Source organism: Metopolophium dirhodum, chromosome 1 (assembly GCF_019925205.1).
Source record: "Metopolophium dirhodum isolate CAU chromosome 1, ASM1992520v1, whole genome shotgun sequence".
Taxonomy (NCBI): domain Eukaryota; kingdom Metazoa; phylum Arthropoda; class Insecta; order Hemiptera; family Aphididae; genus Metopolophium; species Metopolophium dirhodum.
Genome location: NC_083560.1, coordinates 82,200,970 through 82,224,760, shown reverse-complemented (window position 1 = coordinate 82,224,760; position 23,791 = coordinate 82,200,970). Strand labels below are relative to the sequence as shown.

Below are 23,791 nucleotides of genomic sequence, written 5' to 3'. Positions count from 1 at the left end.
TAAAAATATATTTTAGTATATTGACTTTATTATTTCTGCAGCGTTCGTCGTAAAATATAAAAAAAGGGTATTTCATAATTTTTTTTTTTGTTTCACTTTCCTCTTTTTTGCTTTATAAACAATTTTAATTTGGTTTCAATCAACGATTTTCTGATTATCCGACAATGATTTGGTTTACATAATATGTAGGCATTAGATATTTTTAAGCGATTCGTGTAATATCACCCTTTGAAATCATTATTGTTGCTATTGATAGTCATGTTTGTATCGTCAGCTTACTGAACAATTGTACTTAACTGATATTTACGAACAACAATTTTAAGGGATTCGAATTTTGAGCGTGTTTTGATGAAATCTTAGGTCATATGAGTGCGATTTAATCGACCGAGTTAATAGGTCATGTACCTATTTAATTGTTCTATCCGGGTAAATAATTTCCACAGCCCAAATTAAAATGGTTATAAAATGTTTAAACTAGTTCATACATCTTAGCTTTTAATTTCCAATACGTTTACAGTTTGTTGTATTATTTATATTGTACGATGTTATTATATTGTTATGTACAATGTACATGTATATATTATACTGAATTTAGTACGTATTTAGTTTAAACATTTCAATTGTCGTCACAGTTTCTTTTGTTCATAAGTACCTACCTACTTATTAAGTTCTGGATGGAAGTACACAAAGTGATATTTAGTAACAACGAAAAAAAGTGTTAAATGGGTACAAGTATTGATTAATTATAATTCTTAAATAAATTAAATAAATAATAACTTTTATAAAAAAATTTGATTAAAATATATACAATATATAAATTTAAAAAATATTGACTTCTTAATTAACACATTCTCGTCTTACACAAATGAGTAAAAATCTACGCTCAAATTAGGTACTATACAAATCAAGCTCAATTAATGACCTATAGTAATTATTGTTCCCAGGTAAAAAAAAAAGTAACAGCTCTCAAACAGGTGACGCCCTATTTTAAGTATTTTTTTTAAAAAGTCGTTGTCTAAAATAAAGGTTTTATGATCAATAAAATTATTCTTTGTATTTACTATCCGTATTGTAGATAAGAGATTTTAATGAGTGTTGTAAATGTATTTATTCCTAGGACATACTGTGTTTTTCATCTAGAAATCATGGAGCATAATAAAGTATAATTTTGTATTTGTTAATCGATTTTTATCATGGTACTATTCATAAATATTATAGATTCCAAATTTTAACTTTTTTTTCGATGTTGGATATGATATTATTATACTAGCAATGTTTTTCCTGTAGACCAAGGCCTCAAATGAATAATTTGATGTTTTATTATACCAGCCGCAGAGATTATTTACCCGGTATAATATTCTTTTCTTCCCACACTTATTTTACCTTAAATTTCTCCTTGTAATATAAACTGGAGAAGTTTATACCGTTGAATTCGTAATGATATGACCCATGAATTCTAACTTTCAACCTTTTATTCTTGTTAAAAGTTCTTCCACTTTTCCTATCCTCTCCAGTAGTTTTTGATTTGTTATACGATCTGTCTATGCAATTTTTAGCATTTGCTATTATTCGTTTCAAAAGCTTCAATTTTCTTGAATATTAACTATGTTAGTGCCCAGGCTTTAACTTTGTATAGTAGTAAAGATAACACAATATAGCATCTTAGAAAACTGATTTTGGAACATATAGATGGATTGTGACACTTTGTGAATACTTTTAACATTTTTTAAGACTTCTGCAGTTATTTAAATTATGAATTTTATATCTAGTGAATTATCATAGTCTATACTTATTTATTGTTGTTCTGAGGTAACTATATTTTTCGTACATTTTATATACGTTTTTTCTTAATTATTAAATATTCTCTTAAATTATGGCTTTTTTCATATTATCATAACTCATAAACTTTTTCTTTGTATTAAGAACCCCAAAGTTTTCACTGTTTTCTACTCAGCTGTTCATTAGGTGTTATAAATTAATAACGCTATTTGTAAAAATCACAATATTATCAGCATATTATATAAAATTATTAAAACATATAACATAACCTTATTCTAATGGGCTTTGAAATTCCATCTAGAATTCCAAAAAATGTGAACTCAGAATATGTATTTAATAATGGCTGTGATAAATACATATTCCGCAGCATTATTTAACTGAAACATCCTCCGAAAGTTCCTCATAAATACATTTTGATAATGTTTGATTTCAATACAGATTACGTATTATTGTCAAACCTCTTTTACCAATGCTGACTGTGTTCAATATTTATAAAGTTTGTCATGATTCACGTCTTTTTCCAATGTATTTTAACCTTTAGTAATCGATACAACACCCATAGGTATTAGGTATATAATATTAAAATCCTAATTATAACATCTATGGTTCCCTGCCTTGTGCCCATAGAGTTTTGAAAATAAATTCTGTGTTGTTTATTTGTTTTTACATGTTCTATAAATTATTTAAAAAAATAGATTTAGGAAATGACTCATAAGAATTATAGTTTGAAAATCATCACATTCCCCAACACTAGGATTTTACGCAATGTTACAAGACATTGTTTTTAACCATAATATATTAAACTATTAGCGACTATTATTATGTTATTATGACTGCTACTCGTGTTTTTTCTATTAAACATAAATCTTAACATAGCGTTATTTCAGATCGTACCTATTCAATTGTATTTGACAATAAATCAATGTAGAACACTTGAACACGTATGCGATCATTATAGAATCATATTATTTTTGAAATATTTTTTAAATGAAAATCTGGTATCCACCGCCTAATGAACATATAACCATGATCATGATTTTTTCCAAAAAAAAAAACAGTAATGTGTATGTCTGGTTACAGATCAAAATGATACTCGTAAAATGAACATTTTAGAAGTAACCATAGGTAATCGTAATAAACTTCTGTCGAAAAAGAATTTAACACGCACGATGGTAGTATTGTACCCAGTGGCGTGCCCAAGGGGGGGGGGAGGTTAGGGGTTATATCCCCCCCCATTGGATTTTTTTTGTTAACTTCAACTTATTAGATATTACCATAGACAAACATTTATATATGGATATGGATATTACTTTTAAAATTATCAGTAATAAGTTATTGCTTACAAATTATTTCCCATTGGCTATTATAAACATAAAAGTTTTCTCTGTAAGTATGCCTCTCAGTCGCCAACTTCAGACAGAAAATATTGATTTGTTAACAGCTTTAAAAGTAGCAGGAGATGTTCAAAAAATATTACAAAGATTTAGAGAAAATGTAGTCAATGATTTTCATATTGAATTTTTAAAAATTGAACAATGGTGCCAAGATTTGAATATTGATACAGATTTTAAAAAATTAACAAGAACACAAAAAAAACTCTTAGATGAATTAGTTACTTCAACTAATAAAATAGCTGAAGATTTTTATGATTGAAAATATATGTACCATTCTTGGATAATTTTTTATCACAGTTACATGATCGATTTATAAAACATCATAAATTATTGCAAAGTTTTAGTTGTATTCTACCTGGCTATAAAACTCATTCAGGAACTGATCAAGATATTAAATACCTCATTGATACATATCAAGAAGATTTGAATAACAGTAGCTTGGTTATAACTGGAGAATTATATTTATGGCAAGAAAAGTGTAATGAGATTCATGTTTCAAAAAGCGCTCTTGATGTTTTTAGTGAATGTGACCATATGATATTTCCACACATACACAAATTATTAAAAATTTTAATAACCCTACCAGTCACTACCGCAACTGGTGAACGATCATTTTCCACATTAAAGCGTTTAAAGACTTATATAAGGAATTCTATTGGACAAGCAAGATTAAACGGCTTAGCTCTGATGAACATTCATCGAGACATTAAAATAAATACTGATGAAGTCATTGATGAGATGAGTACAAAATCTAGGAGGTTAAATTTTCGTTTGGAATAACTAAGTTGTTTTTAAGAATTATTTTTCTTTTGTATATTAATTATTTTAATAAAGGTTATAAATGTTTTTAGTTTAATGTTGTCATTTTATTTAAACAATAGTGTATAGTGTGTGGCTATTTAAATTAATTCTAATTGTAGAATGATACTCAATATGCATGAATGTACATATTATACATATGTTTAGCAATTTTTGTGTTTGGATAACCATGATTAATTTAAATGTACTTTTACTAAAAAATTTATAACATATATCCCCCCCCCCCCCCCATTGAAATTTCCTGGGCACGCCACTGATTGTACCTATATCGTTTCCATGTATGATTTATAAAATTATTGTTGGGCAAAGGCAATAAATTGACCTGGAACTTTGTATCATAAATATTATAAATATTCCTATAATCTTATATTCGTTACAATATAATATTGCTAAAATGAAGAAGAATAGTTATTTATTGTATAAGTACAGTTATATATTTCCTAAGTAAATTTGTGCATTTTATAGGTCTTTCGATTTATTTAATTTTTGTCTTCTAATCCTGGTTTTTATTTCTATATTTTAATGGTTTTATAGAGTACGCAGTATTAACCTGGTATGGTGTTTATGCTACGACATTAGAGTTGCGTTTACAGAAAAATAGTAGATAATTTCATATGTTATTAGTTTTATTTTAATTCGATAACAATACGTACCTCATAATATAATTTATTATAATAGACGGACGTGGGCTATTAGAATTTGTTTAGATTTTTGTTCGACGTGAAGGTTATCTAATGAGTAATTATTATATACTGCTACTACTTCTACTATATTGGGCATAATATATTATTATATTATAGAAATGCAAAAGTATAAAACAACGACCGGCCGCGCATAGTGCACTTGATATGTGCCGGCACGTGATGCACACCGATGAGGTGGGTACGCGAACTTATATTAATTTATTTGAAATTAGTTCTGGTGGCGAAAGTTTCCACAAGAGCGGTGGCATGCGAAACACACGACACAAACGTGCCTCGGTCTCAAAATGCAATATCATATTCTCGACAAATGGAATGGTCAGCAAATAATATACACTGCGTATGTATAAAATATGGGCATGCGCTGCGGGGAGTCCAGATGTGTTTTTTATCCGCCGGTGAAAACTGTTTTTTTTTTTTTTTATATATAAACGTCATATCCGAAAACTATTGCAGCGCGTATCGGGTGTAATTATAGCCGGGTACTTATTACACCTATAATAGTGGCCCGCTGCACGATAATTTTGCTACTGACATATTTTTTGTTATGAAAAACGAATACTCGATTACCCACCACCAGAAATATCGTTTCGCGTAGGTACCTCGCTATGTTTGACGAACATTTTTTAACGGGCGAGTCACGTATGAGCTGTAATAATTACCGGTTACCGGGTAAAAACACGTTATTTGAAAAACGATTTCCAATCGGTAAAAGTCCACTATCATAATATTATGTTCTACTTCAGCTGGTATGCTAATATTTCCGTAGTAAATTGCTAGTAAAATAATTGGTAAATAAATTTATGTGTGCAGATATACGAATATATTACCTATTATATATTTCATCTTTACCATGTTGTATGATGTGAACACATTTTACACACAATATATTAATACGAAGAAGCTGCAGGTACATAGGTTAGATAAAATTTATGTAGAGTGATTCTTTTATCGTGAACGTAGGAAATTTTGAATTTTGAATATTTTATTTCGACAACATACTATAAACAAATGTTCAATATTTGTCCTTAAAACTTAAAAATTCCATATATTTTCTGAAACGTTTCCTCGTATACGATAAAAGAACCACCCTGTACGTATACATTTAATACACAGTTGTATAAATTATACCTATACAAAAAAAATCGATGATATTGTGTTTGTTACCTTTGCGCTGTGTGAAGTTACACGGATGGTCGAACAAAAAATTACGGAAGGAGTTGCATTCGTAATCGATTTTGGGCTCTCGGCACAGGCACGTCGGCTTGAAGAACGGGAACGCTTGAAGGGTTTTCAAAGCCGCCCGACACTTTATCACCGTAGTCGTCGAACACGAGACTGTAAATTCAATGCACGTGTTTTATAAAAAAAATTTTGAATTTAAAAAAAATGTTTGAGAAAAACTCGTGTAAAAAAAATGAAATATTATATCATAGTGTGGTATTATATTATATACTAGGTATATTATTGTGCTATTGAAATATTACAGCTTAATTGTATTCCTTTGTGTGGCATATACAGGGTGAATCTGGAAAATATGACGTATTAAATGTAAATGTAATTTTAGTGTTATATTATCAAATTCTCCAGTTAAACCCTTTACAATACATTATGATATTATGCCTAATGACGACACACTAATTTACAATGATTCTATTTTTTGAATGTCGATACTATAGCTAATGAGAACTCTATCGACTTTATTTTCATAAATATTATATTTAAGTTGATAGCATGTATATGAAAAAAAAATGTAGGCATTAAATATGTTTTCTTATATCATATAATTGCCTGTAGATATACTTACGACTTACCCACTTTTTTGCAACCAAAAAAAAAACATATTGTATTCAATATTTTAATATTTTTTATCAAGAGTAATTTCAGATATTTAAAGTTATGTACCTATTTTCTTTTTTTAAATTAAATCCAATTAATTTCATATAGTATATACGTTATAATTTTCGCGTCAACAATATATTTATCAAATTGAATATTTTTGTTTTTACATTATTATTTTAAAGATTTTAAATTTAAAACAGATAAATTCAAAAATATTACTGTGGATAAATGGGATATTAATGTTAAAAAATGTCTAAATAATGATTAAATCTCCAAGATGATAAATATCAACTAAAAAGTTAGATATTTTTGAAACACATGGAAGAATCACTGGCATATTTAAGGGAAAATTAAGTATCAGCGTGTGGGGTAAGGGACTATTTTATCGTTGCGTAGAGTTCTAGAGGTCATCATTTAGGTAATTTAAGATTTTTAAATCTTTAACTAGGTAACAATTATTTTTAAAAGACTCAAAATTAAAAATGAATTCCATTTAAGTACCTATGTATCAAATCTATATTAGGTAGATATATTATAAAAAATATATTCTTTCATACAATATCAAACGCGATATTTTTAATGTACTTACTAATTATAAAGTTAAATTAAATGTTTAACTTTTATATCAACAATATGCAATAATATTAAATAGAAATAATAAATAATTATTGTTTTATTTATGACAGTTAAATAAAGACGTACTAATCAGTTAACTTTTTTTCAAGCTCAAACTTGTGTTTTTCGGATTTCTATTATAATTATACGCACACTGATGTAAAGAGAATCGGCACTGATTATAATAGCTTAGATTTCCTATATCAGTCGTATGCATATCGCAGTAAACTGATTATTGTATCACTATATAATGGCCCAACTCCACCCATAGTTCAATAAGATTGTTATACTTTCTTTAACGATAAACATTTTACTATAACTTAAACATTTTTCAATAAATTTTCATTATGCGTATGCCAATTACACAATTCGATCGATTTGGTGGCACAATAACGAATAATGATAACAAATAGGTAATACATAATAACATAGTGTCGTTCGTTAAAAATATTATTGTTGTCATCGTTTGTATGATATATATCTACCTAACCTAATAAACGTATACACTTGTTATATCTATATGATATCATTATAATATGCCTACATTGTTATATTTATATTATAAAACATTCCGTACCTATACACAATATACATAACATAATTTAACATATATGCATACAACACGTAAACAGTTTTTCGATATTGTTATAATACTCGCGCATGTACCTGCCTACATATATTTATTATGGAGTAAAAAATGAAAAAACCAATTCGCGGTAGATCGGGTGTGCGATAAAAATATATATACCTACTTTGTAATGGGCCTTGTAATATGTGTGTGTGTGTGTGTGTCTATAATATATGTACACGGAGAGGAGATGATGGTGTGGGTGGGCACAGAGAGGGAGGACCGATAGGTGTGTGCGAGGGTATTATAATATATTATACCGTCGTCGACGGTATGAGCGATTTTTTTGATTTTTTTCACACTCGCTCGTTTTAGTTTTCCCAAAACTCGGTATATTATGTGCATATATAATTTTACCTACACTTATAAAGTATGCCCATACATATAGTATACGGTAGTGTCGATTCTTTATTTTATTTCCTCCAACGTGTACAAAACGCGTAATATAATGCTAGGTATACAGATTTTTGATAAAACCGCGTATATTATACGTTTTATTAGTATCATAACATATTATATAATATAATGTAGGTGCGCGTATCGCAAATATAAGTGTCTAACGTACCGACAGTGAAGACGTACGACGTAAGTACATTTTTTTGTGATTATTGGACAGAACAAAAGAAGGATATCTAAGAGGGGGGACCACCGTTATGTTTGCAGGGAAAACGCGATTATGATAAAATCTATATATGTATAATTATGAATAAATTCTAATTTCTAATTTATTAAAGAGAATATTTCATAGGAGTTTTTTAAAGGGTTCAATATTAATTAAATCGCAGTGCCACTTAAATACTTTTTAATAAAATTATTTAGCTGGTGGTCCCTTGTCATTGCCACTGCTGTTATTAGTAGTTTTATAATATTATTAAGAAATTATAATATAGAAAATAATTTAAAACGGCTACAACAATTCTCTTGTTTTTAGATATAAAATGCTAATTTTAATACTGAAGGAGAAAAATTATTTGTATAATATATGTATTTGTCCTTCCACTTATGGTAAGTACAAAAATAATTCTCTACATTTTGAAATAACCATGTTTCCATATCATTATTTCAAAAATATTGATAATTCAAATTGTGTAACTTGGATTTATTCTATAAAACTGCTATAAATCGTTTATTTATCGCTATAATTCTCGCTGTTATGCTAAAAATTAGGTGATACTACGTCATTGTGAATGTATATTATGTTTATTTACTTTTAAACATTTTCATTAAATTTGAAAAGTATTATTTTCGTATTAATAAATCTGGTGGTTAGGTTTGTTCCATATTTATATTTGAATTAAAATAATATAAAGCTTAAGTTTCATACCATGGATATCAAAATTGATAAGTATATACGAGGTTGTAGTGAAAAATAAGTTCTCTTAAATATGTGTGATATATACTGCTTTAGGTGTTGGAAATGCAAATTGTTCACTAATGGTCAATAATGGGATGGCTATACATTTTGTGCACCTATATTTAAAATAATTATTGTGTTAGGTAAACACGTTTGAACTAGGTATGTAAATTAGTATTCTGGACATGTGCAAACTTTTGGTTAAAAATATCCGGTAAAAATAACAGTATGGGACCACTTAACGAACCACTTCACACTTTTTCTGGTGTTTCGTTTTTTCCGCTCCGAATGCCGTCGACAACGTTTCGTCTTGGCAACAAATATATACGTTTCGTGTACAAAGTGAAATTGTTCATTTCATACAACAAAAATGAAAAACATTTTTTTACATTTTATTAAATAGGAAAAAAAATTACACGCGAATGTAGTTTTTTTATGAAGTGGACACTGTAATTTTTCTCATAATTTGGCCATCCATTTTGTGAATTATAATGTTTATATTTTTTGCTGTTGAAAAATAATTAAAATATTGTTATATTATTTTTATACACGCGTTGTTATTATTATTTTATTTTTATCGCCTAAACAATCACGAAAACTGATCGGTCGTGATCTAAAAATGTAGGTAACGTATTTTACGATGAAAAAAAAATTAAAACGCAACTTTAGTGTAAAAATAAATTAGTGTCGGTTGAAGTGTCAAATATTTTTTCATATACGAACACGTGATTAACCGAGTTAGTTTATTTCTTTGTTATTATAAACGATTAAAAAACTATGTTTAACTTTATATTTTTAATCTCCGCTTTTTTATGCCTAATATACTTATTTTAATTGTTATGTATATTGTGTACATATATTTTAATTATAATTCATTTCAAAGAATTATAATTTACATTAATTACTATATAGTACAATATTATAAAGTATTTATCTACAACATAATATAACTTTAATTGTATAAAAGCTTTATGTAGGTGCCTATTGTTTAATTATGAAATATATTATGGTGACCTAATTCGTGTTTAACAAAATTAAATCGTATATTATAATCATTTCATATGAATCTACAAATAAATAATAACTATTCACGCATATACAAAAAAAAATATTTACCTATTTCGTTTCCACATAGACTTGGAATTAGGTTAATAATTTTAAAACATGACGGATCTTCGTTGCATAATGATCTCGCCAACAAACAATTCAGACTTCCCGTTGGCGTTTTATCTTCTGTGAAAAAAAAAACAATTATATTAATGACAATAAATACAATTAGAATATGCTATTAATTAATTATATGAGATTAGTGTAATCAGTTTAAACTCAAATTCTCATTAATTTAATGAGCAAGAAATAATTTATAAAACAAACACAAACAATAAAACACATTTAACTAGATTATTATTATTTATTAGGCATAGTAATATAGTTAAATAAAAATACAAAATATGGTAAGAAATGCCTTAAAAATAAACTTACGTATCTGTGGCAGTACGACACGTTGTGATAATATCTTATCACAAACAAATTCCCTCATATTGCACTTTTCACTACCCAGCACAATATGAGCTTTTTATACTTGGGAGTTGGGGGAACACGAGGCAAAACCAATCAAGGAGGTAAAAATGATACTTGTTTTTTTTCATCTAAAGATAAAAAGTAATTTGAAACACTCGTATCTTATCGATCACGGTTGTACTTTTTTCAAAGTGCCATTTGCGTAAAATATTCAGACAGAAGTTATCGCAGAAAATAGATTTTTCAAGTAATTTTTTAATATTGTACGTGTTTAGTTCTTCTATTTAACTATGCATTTTCCCCAGTTCTCAATTACATTCGTTCTAACCTATTTATATATTTATAACGTCTAATTTATAATTATATTTATATCTTAAATGATTGTCAAAAAGTAAGACTATTTAAGTAAAATTAGTCGTTGGAAGCAAATCCGATTGGGCAATAACATGATCGGTTTCGCCCCATTCAATTACGTACAATATTGTATAATATGATGTGTATCACAATGAAAAAAAAAATGATTTAATAAACAGGTATTCTGTATATATTTACGCAGTCATTATTTAAGTATGTATATATATTGATTTATAATAGTTCTTTAATGGATTCACCTTTAAGGGTGTCGATTTTAGAACGGAAACATGTCTTAGGGAATAACTCTCACGCTTTGTAAAATAGTCGGATTTCGGTAATTTTTTTTTTATTTAAAATAAAAGAACATACTGTAGGTCACTGGTCAAATGAAAGCGAGATTTTTAAAATTATAATTATAGAAGCTAAAATAAGCATTTGAATAATGCATAATATATGTTCTTTTTCAAACATATTTTTCTAGAACTACTAAAAAAAAAAACGAAAATCCGGGTTTTGATCTGCTCTGAAAAAAGTTGTCATCTTTTAGATAAAAAAAAATAATCAAAATCCGACACATCGAAACGAGGTGTGAGTGTTTTTCTAGTGAAGTCATTTTCGTTAATAATTATAATACACCATATCAACCCCCTAAATAAGTATCGGGCAGTTGATTAATGGAAAAGTATCATAAAATTAAGGTAGCAACTAAAATATAAAATACAATTTCATACATTTTATATAATTGCCGAAAATTTAAAAAACCGGCACTTGCCCCCTTAGAGCACCAACACTAAATATATCAGTATTTCACGCTAACCAATAATGTTACAACTTAGATTCACATATATTGGTTTATTTGTATTAGAATATTGTTTACACTGGATTCAAAATTATATAATATCCAAAATATTAAACATCGAAAAAAAAATCAATTAGAATTATATGATGATTAATACATCAATATCAGCCAATTAGATTTATATTAATTTTAATTTTTAATATTTGGTTCTAATTGATTGATTCTCATAGTACCGATAGGTATGCCAAGTGAGCTGTGAGCACATAATAATTCGTTTTGTGATGTTGTGACTTATTATTAAAAAGACGATATTCCCTCATATAAAATATTTAACTACTTGCAGCCGTGTCACCCTATTTCATTAATAATCAAAAGTTAACTATATTTTTAAAATTGTTTAGTTTTTGAGGCATTTATACGATTTTATTTCCCATATTTTTCTATTTATGACAATATTTTCATGTTATTATCGTAGCAAAGTTCATATTGCAAAAAATGTGATACCAAATTTGATAAAACAGCTACATAAATATTTTTTTCTTGATACCAAATTCATTATATAAGGTTTACAATAGATAACTGCAATTTTAACTAATGTATTCAAGAAAAATTATTCAAAAATATAAGTAATAGTATATAGGTATCTATAATAGTATTATACATACACCATATATTGTTTACAGCCAATTGTATATGGTCATTGTTTATTTACCTACGTAATTATTTTGTATGTATAGTAATATTATATAGGCACACATTTTCTGAAATTGTCGAGTGCACCATATTTTACTAGTTAAATAAATCCTGACCCTGAGTCAATACATAATTACAGATCATATTTTTTTCCTCCCTATTTGCGCCGTCGTTAACGCACGTGTTTGAAATAATTTATGGATAGCGAAAAAGTTCTTAAATTTGATTCAAGAAACAAAATTGGTGAATTTATTTTGTTCGTAAACTTTCACGAGAAAAAAACTCATTGCTCGTGTCTTTTATTTACGTATAATACAAGGAGATTATTGAAATAGTAAACACTCGTTTTTCTTGAAAAGAATTAACGTTTTTGGAAGTATAATTTTTTTTTACATAATTTGAAGTCATTGCAAAACAACATTTTTTTTCAACATTATACTACATTGATAACTCGTTATATTATTTTTACTTTCAAATTGTTTAATATAAATTTTGAATTGTATATCCTAAATCAAGATATATTATGTTGCTAATAACATTATAATATATAACATTTGAACGACTAGGTGCGTATAGTTATAAGTATTTAAAGTTTCAATGAGTAGATGTGTACCGGCATTTTGCAGCGTACCTTTAACACACTACATTCCAATCATCTAAACTTGAAATATTTAACTATTTAACTATACTTATTCGAATAAGATATTAAAAATGTTCACTGTATTCTAAAAAGGAAAACACTTAAAAAATACGATGTTTCGTTACGGTGTGGGCTGGTGCGGCGTACGTTTAAATTTGATACGTTTAAAAATTATAACGATAAAAAAGTAAACATATTTTTTCGAAAATTTCGTTTCGTTATAAGTACTCAATTTATGTGTAAAAAAATATTTCCAAAGACGTTAGTGGGTACTTTTCGAGAAAATAAGTATTTGCCTCGAATCACCTTGTATATCGTTATTGTGTATATTATTATCCTCCCGGGTCGAATATTTTGTTCTGAATTGTTTTTTTCCTTTTTACTTTTTTTTTTTTTTAACGAAGACAAATCGTCGGCGTTTAACAACAACAACAACAACAACAACGACGACGACGCGACGACGACGACGACGAAAAAAAACATACTTTATTCGCCGTTTCTATATTATGCGCGTGACACTAATAGCTTGGATCGCCACTGTAATGTCGGACAGTCGTGTGCGTACCTACCTACCAACTCGGGATAAATGGTACCTACCAGCCATAAAAGCATCGCGAAAAATCGGCAAAACTCGCTCGGGGCATATAATATACATTCTGAATATACACAAAATATGTACGTTCGTATATGTATATAATATATGGATGTGCATGCATAATTCATAAACAAACGTCTTCGCCCACTCGCTTTTGCCCGCGTATGCCTCCCGTGTATAGATCGATAGAGTGTTTTTCTTTACGGCCATTTGGGTCATCATCCAATGTAATTTTCCCGTACCTGCAGCAGTGCTATATAAATCGTATAAACCGTAGTTGTACCTAGTCTTTGTAATAGTAATAGTAATGATAATAATAATAATAATAATAATATACGATCAACGTTCGTGTAATACGCAACGCGCGGTACGCATAATTTATCTGAAAACCAATTTACGGACACTAATTTTATTTTCCGCTGCAGGTACCGGATTCGAAACACATCAACTCTCCTTAAACACATTACAATATTATAGTTGTGCGATACCATATTATGTTCGCAACTCATAAATATCATGAAAATCTCGGAAAATGTTGTCTTTAACTCGGTGAATTTAAAATGTAATTTTTATTTTCCCAGGCTAGGTACCTATGTTTGTTTTGATTACATTTTACGGTGAAGTTATGAGATATTAATAATGTAGTTACTCGTCGTTGTTGTTGGAAGAAATCTCGACTAGCTTCTTTTTGAGTTGATTGGTTTTCATACGGTCTTGCATTCCAATAAATTAATTTAATCTATTTTTTTTTATTATTTTATCTATTTAATTGATTAATTTATTAAACTTTTCGCTACAGAAAAATGGTTATATATTAGACAAAAGTCGAGTGGGGTTAGTTGATTGTTGCGTCCGTTGATTAAACAGCTCTTCTCGTTGATTTCCTTACTCCGATAAAACAAATAGTAAATAATAATATTTAAATGTTGGTTTATAGGCTTAAGTGTTACTTTTTTTTTGTCACTGTGTAAAACCTATATCTGGATTGCATTGTACAGAATACTGTAGTAACGCCCTACAATGCCTACAACAATCTTGCACAGTACTTATTTTAAGTTATTACAACCAGCAGCCATACAATAGTAATAATGTACACCTTAAGGCTTATCAACAAATCCCGGGAACTTAGATTTATCGTATTGACTTGTGCGTCGCAATCTTAAGGGTCATATAATAGTAGATTTGGCCCACATTTTGGATCATCTCCAATTTTTCAAAAGCCTTCGCTACTCGCAGCGACTGCCAAACTACCATCGGTCTGCATTGCGTCCGAATCAAGGCCGTGTTACCGATCTGTATTAAGGAAATTGCCAGATGGGGTGCAAATATTTCAGACAGATGTGTATTGCGATGTAACATTTAATACATTTTATAACACTCGTGGACAAATATTAACAGCTTAGACTTACCGTGTCCGGTCCCAACATAAATATTATTGTTATTTATTGAAATTCTATACGCGATATGATAATATTATGTAACGCCTAACTTCTACCTTTATTATGAATACTAATAAATATTAAATATTTTATATTATACACGTATAAACGTGCATCAATGCAATTTTCGCTTGTTTAGATTGATTAAAGTAAATTTTAACCGCAGAAATTAGTTAAAAAAGAGGTTTTTGTAGTATATACAGTGTCAACGATTTGCATAATAATAAGATAGTGTTCGAGAATAAGCGCATGGTGATGTCTCCACCACCTCACCCCGGTTAATTACACATAGGGTGATATTTTGATCACTAATAAAAGATTGAAAACAATTGTTTTTTTTAGTTATTAATTTTCATGTAACTAACATAATTTTTAACAAAACAATTTATACCATATTTCATTTATATTATATTTAACTTTTAATTAATAAACTTTTCAAACTATAATTTACGCTTTTAATTAAATATGTAGGTACTCTCTTTCCAAAAATTGCAATCTACAAAAATCGAATATCAAACCAATACGAATAAACCATAAAAGTTAAGAGAATGTATTACCTGCTTTATAATATAGATATTAGGTTACACATTTATACTAAAACATTTTTATTTTTAGAAGTTCCAAAAAAAATTATTTTTTTTTTGCTTTTTTGTTTTGTTCATTTTATTAAAAATACCTATGTCATTTAATTCTGTTTTAAATTATGTGTCATTATATATTTTCCTCAAAATCTAATATTTGACAAAAAATCACTGTTGTCCATGTGTTATAAACACTGAAAATTCAGAAATAATTATATTATAATCTTTTTAATTACCTAGTTATACCTTATAACTTATATTAGATGAGCGAATTCGAGTGCCGACTGACATAAGAGAACTTCGCAAATTGTTGGTGCACTACTCAGCTCGCCTAAGCTTTCAATACTTTTAACTAATTAACTGCTGGTCTGAACCAGATCTATCAAAATCCACAAACAAACATTCAGCTTTAAACTATGAAATAAAAAAAATTGTACCTCGTCAGGTCGTCGTCAAACACGTATTAAGCCACATTCTTGGTGATAAAAAAGTTAAAAAAATATTATTGTTTTGTTGAAAAATGTCATGTTGAAATAATTTTCAAACTATTAAGGAGACCATCATAGATTTTCAAAAACGATAATTTACCACAAAAAATACTGTTTGATAATAAAGCAATCATAATATTATATCTGCAAATATAACTATTAGATACAAATGGACGTTGTTCAATAATAGATAGTACCTATATAATATATCGGTAGGATGTGTTATATACCTACAAGCTGTGACCATTTTTTTTCGACAATCGAACGTTTTTAAATTCATCTCTTACATCTGCGGTGTCTGTAAGAAAAGAGCGAGGCTCAGCGAATTACATTATTCACCTGCGTACGTCGTCACCGTCATCATCATCTTTCAAAACGCACATATTATACAAGGTGCGTATATAATGTTACGTGGTTTAGTGGTGAATATATACAGAGTTTCTTTTTTTATACAATTCCCCGACAGTTCAGAACGGTCTCGGGAGATGTATATAATAATATATATATATATATATATATATATACGACGCGTATACGCATATAATAATAATAATAATAATATACTACCTCGCCTCAAATGGTTGGCCCGAACAAAAAAAAAAAAAAATACAAATATGGCACCGGAAGCGTCCCGAACACATTCACATTTAAAGGTTATTTCACGTACGGAAATATTCGTGTATGTCAAATTATTAGGGAGACGCATCGATGCACATATTATTGTGTATCGAAGCGTAATTCGTCGGTACGTCAGTGTAAGTGTGTCTAACCTAGTATACGATAATATATCGATATCTATACCACGACGTGCCCCGCAACGCGGTATAAAATGATTTCACATACGGAAAAATAGAAGTTAAAGTTGTAAGTCGTCAAAACTTTGCGGAGGAATATGCCCGAAATGTCTGTTGATAACAGATAGATATGCCATTAGATCATTACAAAACCCAGAAAACTAATATAATATAATATAATTGTGTGCCTATTGCTAAGTAAAAGTAAATGGTAAAAATGCATAAATTAAAAACCCGAAAATTCAAAATATTGAATTCCAGTAACAAAATTGAAATCCGAGCAACGATTTGTGAATAATTAATCCCAACAAAAACACTCCACTATACTTTGTGTGAAAAAAATCCAAGTATAGAAAAAAAACGGCTCTAAATGTTGTGATATCAATTTATAGGTAGCTAAGTCTTCAAACTATAGATATCATATATTATGTTAAAAAATCTGTTAAAAAATTGATACTAAAATCAATCTAAGTTTAATTTTTTAACAGATTTTTTAACCTTTACTTTACTTTGTGAGACGTTGCTAAGTGAAATATATGCATTTGTATAAATATATTTTACGAAATGTATGCTTATTATAGTAGTTACATTTATTTTACAACACTCTATTACTTAGGTAGGTACGTTCTTTCAAATTATCTTATAGTTATTAATTACCTACGTCATATTATATTCATAGTGGTTTTTTCTTATAAAACATTTTTAAAATTGGTATATCCGTCACATTCCATCATTAACTAAATTTGTATAGACTCACACTATTATTTTTAAAGTTTAACATTTTCAAGAATTTTGTATTTGTGGTTAAGGTGCAGGTTTTTTAAATGTTCAGCTATTCGACAAAATTTTAATATACTTATATACGATTTTATATTTTAGTTGCTACCTTAAGCATAATAGTTTTCCATCAATTTACTGCCGGATACCTATTCAGGGGGGGGGGGGGTGGTATTGTGTATATATCGAAAAAAAATGACAATGATGTAGAATTGTCGAATTTGTAAACAATTTTTTTAACTTAAAGACGAAGACTTCCTACAGGCCGCATTGAACTATGGTTTTTTTGTTTATTTTAAATAATGGTATAGTATAATTTGTAAAAAAAATGCTTAAAATTGTATGATTTTTGAAGACAGGATATTATAATGTTTGACATAAAAATATTTAAAAACGGAGTTCAATGCAGTCTGTAGAATATAAAAATATATTAGTTTGAAAAAGAATTATCAAATTCGGTTGATTCTAAAGAACATAATAATTATGTTAAGTGTATTTTTGTGGACAAAATTACATCGGCACCGGGTTCCTCAGGTAAAAATCACTCCGCGTAATATTCCTTTTTAAAATAACAGACATTTTCAGCTTTAACAAAATATCTATTAATTATCATCAACTTATCATTTATTTTAATGGAATTTGATAATTTATAGTCTAAGTTGTAATATAATGGGTGAAACATTTCACTATGTAAACCAAAAGTAGAAAAATAAAACAATTATTTTTAGAACAATGTAGTTTTTTTGTTTTAATTCTGTAAACACTTCAAATAATAGGTCATGGTGTCGTACGCCGCCCTTTTATGTTGGTACGTACGTTGTACAAATTATTATTATTACCATATCAAACATTTTCCACGATTTTGAGTTAGATAAAACACCGAATTCTTCAAAATTATTTTAATATTTTTTTTCTAGAAATTAAGAAAAATATAGTGATTATTTTAGTTTAAATTGAGTTTAGTTTGTGTTTTATTTTTACGTATTTAGAATTATGATTGAAGAACAATATAAGTACATTGGCAGAATTATTTTCCGTAGGTGTACTTTTTTTTGTTATTTAAATGTTTGATTCAAACATATAAATCTTCCAAACTGGAAATGCATTAAACTAATTTTTAAGTTGTAGAACCCATTAAAGTAAGTCAAATTCAGCATGATTAAATTAAATTATAATATTAAATATTATTATTATACTCAAATTAGTTAAGTATTTTTTAAGGAACTACTTGAGAAATTACAAATTATAAATAATAAATGTAAAAGTTAATAAGTATAATCATCTATTTTTTAGATGTGTTATTAAAACTTTTTTGTTTAGTATTACCTTAAGTTCAAACTACTCGACTACTCATTCAGTTTTATAACAAGTTTTAAAATGCTTCGTTTGTTTTTAAAACATCATATTTTGTTAATAAATTATATAAATTGAATCTATTTAACTATTGGGAATCGATAAACACATATAAATACGTGATTTTTAAATATACAACCAAACCCAAAATCGTATTGTATAGGTAAGTTTCTTACTGTAAGAAACTTAAAGGTGTGATTGAGCTTTCAAGATTCCAGATACTCGAACAAACAGTGTGCGATATTAATATGCAGGATATGAGCATTTTGCCATTTTTTAACAATAAATTTGTGTTTATCTGTAAGCAGGAAAACTAAACAAAAGTTTAACTTTAACATTTTTATCATTTTAGTTATTACAATTCGCAGACAACTATTAGAAAAAAATATTATTTGGTAGGTACTATCAAAAATTAAATAAAAGCAACAATAAAATTATCGGTTTGCCGGAGTTAAAGTATACCTAGTATAAGTAAGTAACTTGTACCTACAATAAGAATTATACATAACAATCTGTCCATAGGTACATTGTAGTATCTCACATTTCTCGAATGCCATTATTATACATTTTAATAGTTATGTCGGTTATAAATCTAACGGCATAAAAAACTTTTATATGTACCTACCTACTCTTAGATCCGTTAAAAAAATGTTGTAGATTGTACTTGTTACTTGAGTTTTTAGCTCAGTTAAAAACAAATTAAAATAAGCATTGTTTTAAATATTTTAAATGATAATAAACAAACGATACAATAAACACAAATTTTTCTGAAAAAAACAATAGATCATATTATATTATGTTAATTTGACAAAGTCGAATTCCTAGTGATACTACCTATATGGCCTAATTAACGAGTGTATCCGTATGTACATATTATTATATGGATTTGTGATTTTGTGGCTTTCACAAATCCATCTTATAAATTAAATGATATATATATTATACATTATGCGAAACTGCCGAAACTTAAGTTTACTACAAAAACGAAAAACACAATAATAATAGAAAAAAGATTATATACTTTTTTATCGTTTTTATCAGTATTCAGCACACGAGTACTGTTTGTCGTGTTGGGGAGATATATCCTCTCGTTTTACTTTTGTAAAATAAATGTTTTAAATATTAAAATGAGCGGTTGAAATCGTGATAAAAATAAAAAATTCTTGTGTGGATTTATCAAAAAAAAAAAATTAAATCAATAAAATATCTTGATAATTAATTATTAAAAATTGTTTTACATCATTATTGTCATTATCGTTATTATCTTCATCACCATTAAATGAAATGTTATGGTAATTATTTTCGTGATTTAATAATAATAATATTATGTCAGGTACAAATGATTTGTCTATTTATACAGACACGTATAAGAACAATATAATAATCAAATTAATTGTTTATAAAGACACCAATGATAAGATTAAAAATTACCAATATTCTTATAGATTAATTATTTTAGATAAAAAATAAAACAATTTAGAACTTAAATGATGAATAATTTAGTTTCCACAACATTTGTGGCTAATTATAGAATGAATAAACTAATACGAATTTCAACTTAATTATATACAGCTGTTAAACTACTAACCTATTGAAAAAAATATATAATTGATATATAGAAATGATAGTACAATATTAATCAAAAAACTAAAATATAGATTTAAAATAAGTATTTGTTTGGTTGAATGGAATTGGTAAATATTTAACGAAAACAACTTAAATGATAGGTTGAATAGTAAACGCCATGTGTAATACATTATGAATAACAAGTGAAATTAACAGGTTTTTAAAATAAATAATGGCAATGGTTTATTTGGAAATAAACAAAAGTTGTTCTCATAAGAACTGTGAATTATGCAACACATTTTCCTACAAAGTTGGTATTTCCACGTTTTGAACTAAAACCATATTTATAAATAAGTATATTTGACAAAAATAGGTATATTTTGTCAAGAACGAAATAACAGCACTATTCGATTTCTCTCCATTTTTACAATAATATGTTATAACAAATTTAAAAATGGTATTGCCACATTTTGCAGTAGGTACCACCCTTCAATAATGTTAATTAACAGATTAGTACGTAGTTAATGATTCAAAAATAGAAATTTCGATAAAAAAAAACATGAATTTGTAGTTTAATTAGTTATTACATTTTTTTATTTATTTAATAGAGTCTGAATATATATGTTAATTAATACAACATAGCACATTTTAAACTAACTATTGTTACAAATTTAATTATTGATTACTAGAAAAAACTAGTAGCCAATAGGTACTATAAAATATGAATTAATTTATTAAATGTAGTAAATATGACTTATTTGGTATTCTTATACTTTCCTTATATCAACTTGATGAATTACTCAGATTTTATGTCTTAAAATAATTTGTTTATTGACAGAATCCATCACGAATTCAAAAGAGTGACTTTATTGATATAACCGTATTTGAGAAACGATTCCAATAAACGGTCTGTTAAATTGGCCTCGTAAAAATGAATGTTAGTCATGATTTCCTTCAAGATATTCCTGGTACATTTATTTTCTCATTTGTTTGTTGAATTTTTTTTGTTTTGTTTCTTATGTAAATATTCTTCACAATATAGCATAACTGGATTATCTCAACAAATTAATCTTGAATTAATAATTATACACTAAATACAGAATATTATTAAAGTGAAAAATATAAATATAATAAATATTTATCAATTTTAGATATATTTTAATTTATTCTGAACTAATTATATGATGGAATTTATTATAAAAATAAGTAAACAAGTTACTCACAGTAAAGGTATTTTTGAAATGTTAACTTTGACCAGTGTTGGAGCCGGTACCTAGTAGATTTTTTTATGTATTTTAAATTGAGGAATCAAGAGATTTTGCCTAGGGTTTCGGATTTTTGGATTTTCACATTTATCTTAGAGTGGTAATTTAAAAAGTGAAAGCTTATAATAATTACCTATAAATTAACTGTCTAGGCCAGAGTGGGCATTTCAGATAATAGTTACAATTGTGCATTTATTCGATTGATAACTTTCATCGTCATTATAACAAAACAAAGTGGGTGACGGCAACATCGACGGGAGGATTATAATATTATATGTATATATAGGCGGATATTGGATGGTGGAGCTTGGTAAGGGGATAGCCATGAGATTGGTGAAGCACTGCTTTTAAAAAATATTTAAAATACCGGAATAGAAAAAAATGCATAGTACAAATAAAATATATTCTCCTGCAATCCTCAATATGTTTCAAATTTGAATGTTACATTAAATTCTACGAATATAATTTAAGTTTCTAGAAAAGTATAATTTAATTTTTAATTTTAACTTTTTCTAAGAAATGCGGTAAACCGATTTTTATATTTTGTGACATTCCATCTTAAAAATTATATTATAAGAAAAAAATATTTCTCGATAATATAAATCATTGATATTAAAACATGGATGATTTTGTTTTATTCTAAAAAAAAAAAAGGTCATGAATATTTGGCTATAATTTTGTTTTGAAACAATATAATAATTAGACGTTCTAGAAAATCAAAGATGTGATCAGATTTTTCTATTTTTAATACAGATCAAATATTATATTTTCTCAATTGATAAAACGTAGATGGTCGTAGATAATAGATTAACTGTACTTACTATTGGAATCTTCTGGGGAATTTCACGCACAAATTATCGACAACCACTCAGCAACTACAAGAACCACGTCCCACATACGTAAATTAAATAAATGTCAATTCAATATACTCCTGAAAAAAAGTTTCTATTCCATTCCCTTTGGGAGAGAATATGTAAATTTTTAAGTAGCTGCAGTGTATCAGCAATTTGTCACAATGCCGGTTAGACTGAATTAGTAATATAGGTAGTTATTATATATGTGCGAGAAAAAGAATTTATCATTAATGTGTACAATGTACAGCAGCGTAATTATGTTGAGGCGGGTAAATGTATTTCCCCCCTCTCCCCCCAAAAAAAATAATCTACCAACAGTAGAAATCTATAAATCATTTAAATTTTAGAAAGCATGCATTACATTTAACACATATTTGTAAGTTATAAATATTTTTTTCCTAAAAATGATTGAACTAAGTAAATTTTTTCACATTATTCCTGACATATTGACATATTGTCAACGTTATCGCATTATCTGTGTTACAAAAATAACCGAATAATAATATTTCACGAATAATGAATATAGGATTATTATCACATTATATTTTCTATCAAGTTATAGCACTTTTTTTTTAATGAAGTCTTATACGATGTCGTACTTAATAATATTTAATGATATGGCCTTATGGGTACCCACAATTTTTTCCCATACCATAAAATGAGTTTGAAGATTTGTGTAAAAATTACCAAACTATTTTTTATTTTTTCGATTTTGGTGAATAAATTATTTTGTTTTAAAAACCCTTATGCTATTTAAATAATTGTTTGTACACTGTAGGATCTTCTGCATTTAATTGTATTTGTTTTATTATTAAGATATATTATTATATTAGGACGCTTTAATTTATATAGTATCTTAGGTATATTGAAGAATATTATAATATTATAACAATTGAAAATGTCAAACGAGTGAATGAATATTGTTTATGATTTCATGATC

The 23,791-nt window shown here is 27.5% G+C and overlaps 1 protein-coding gene across 1 annotated transcript in view; it reads right to left on the bottom strand.

The window, feature by feature from the left end:
- Window positions 1-23,791, bottom strand: part of LOC132937429 (uncharacterized) — a 216,974-nt gene that overhangs the window by 187,074 nt on the left and 6,109 nt on the right. The window contains exons 2-3 of the mRNA XM_061004246.1: window positions 10,249-10,365; window positions 5,861-6,031 (exon numbers count right to left, since the gene is read on the bottom strand). Of these exons, the coding sequence (XP_060860229.1) occupies window positions 5,861-6,031; window positions 10,249-10,365 (288 nt within the window). The remainder of the gene's footprint in view (window positions 1-5,860; window positions 6,032-10,248; window positions 10,366-23,791) is intronic.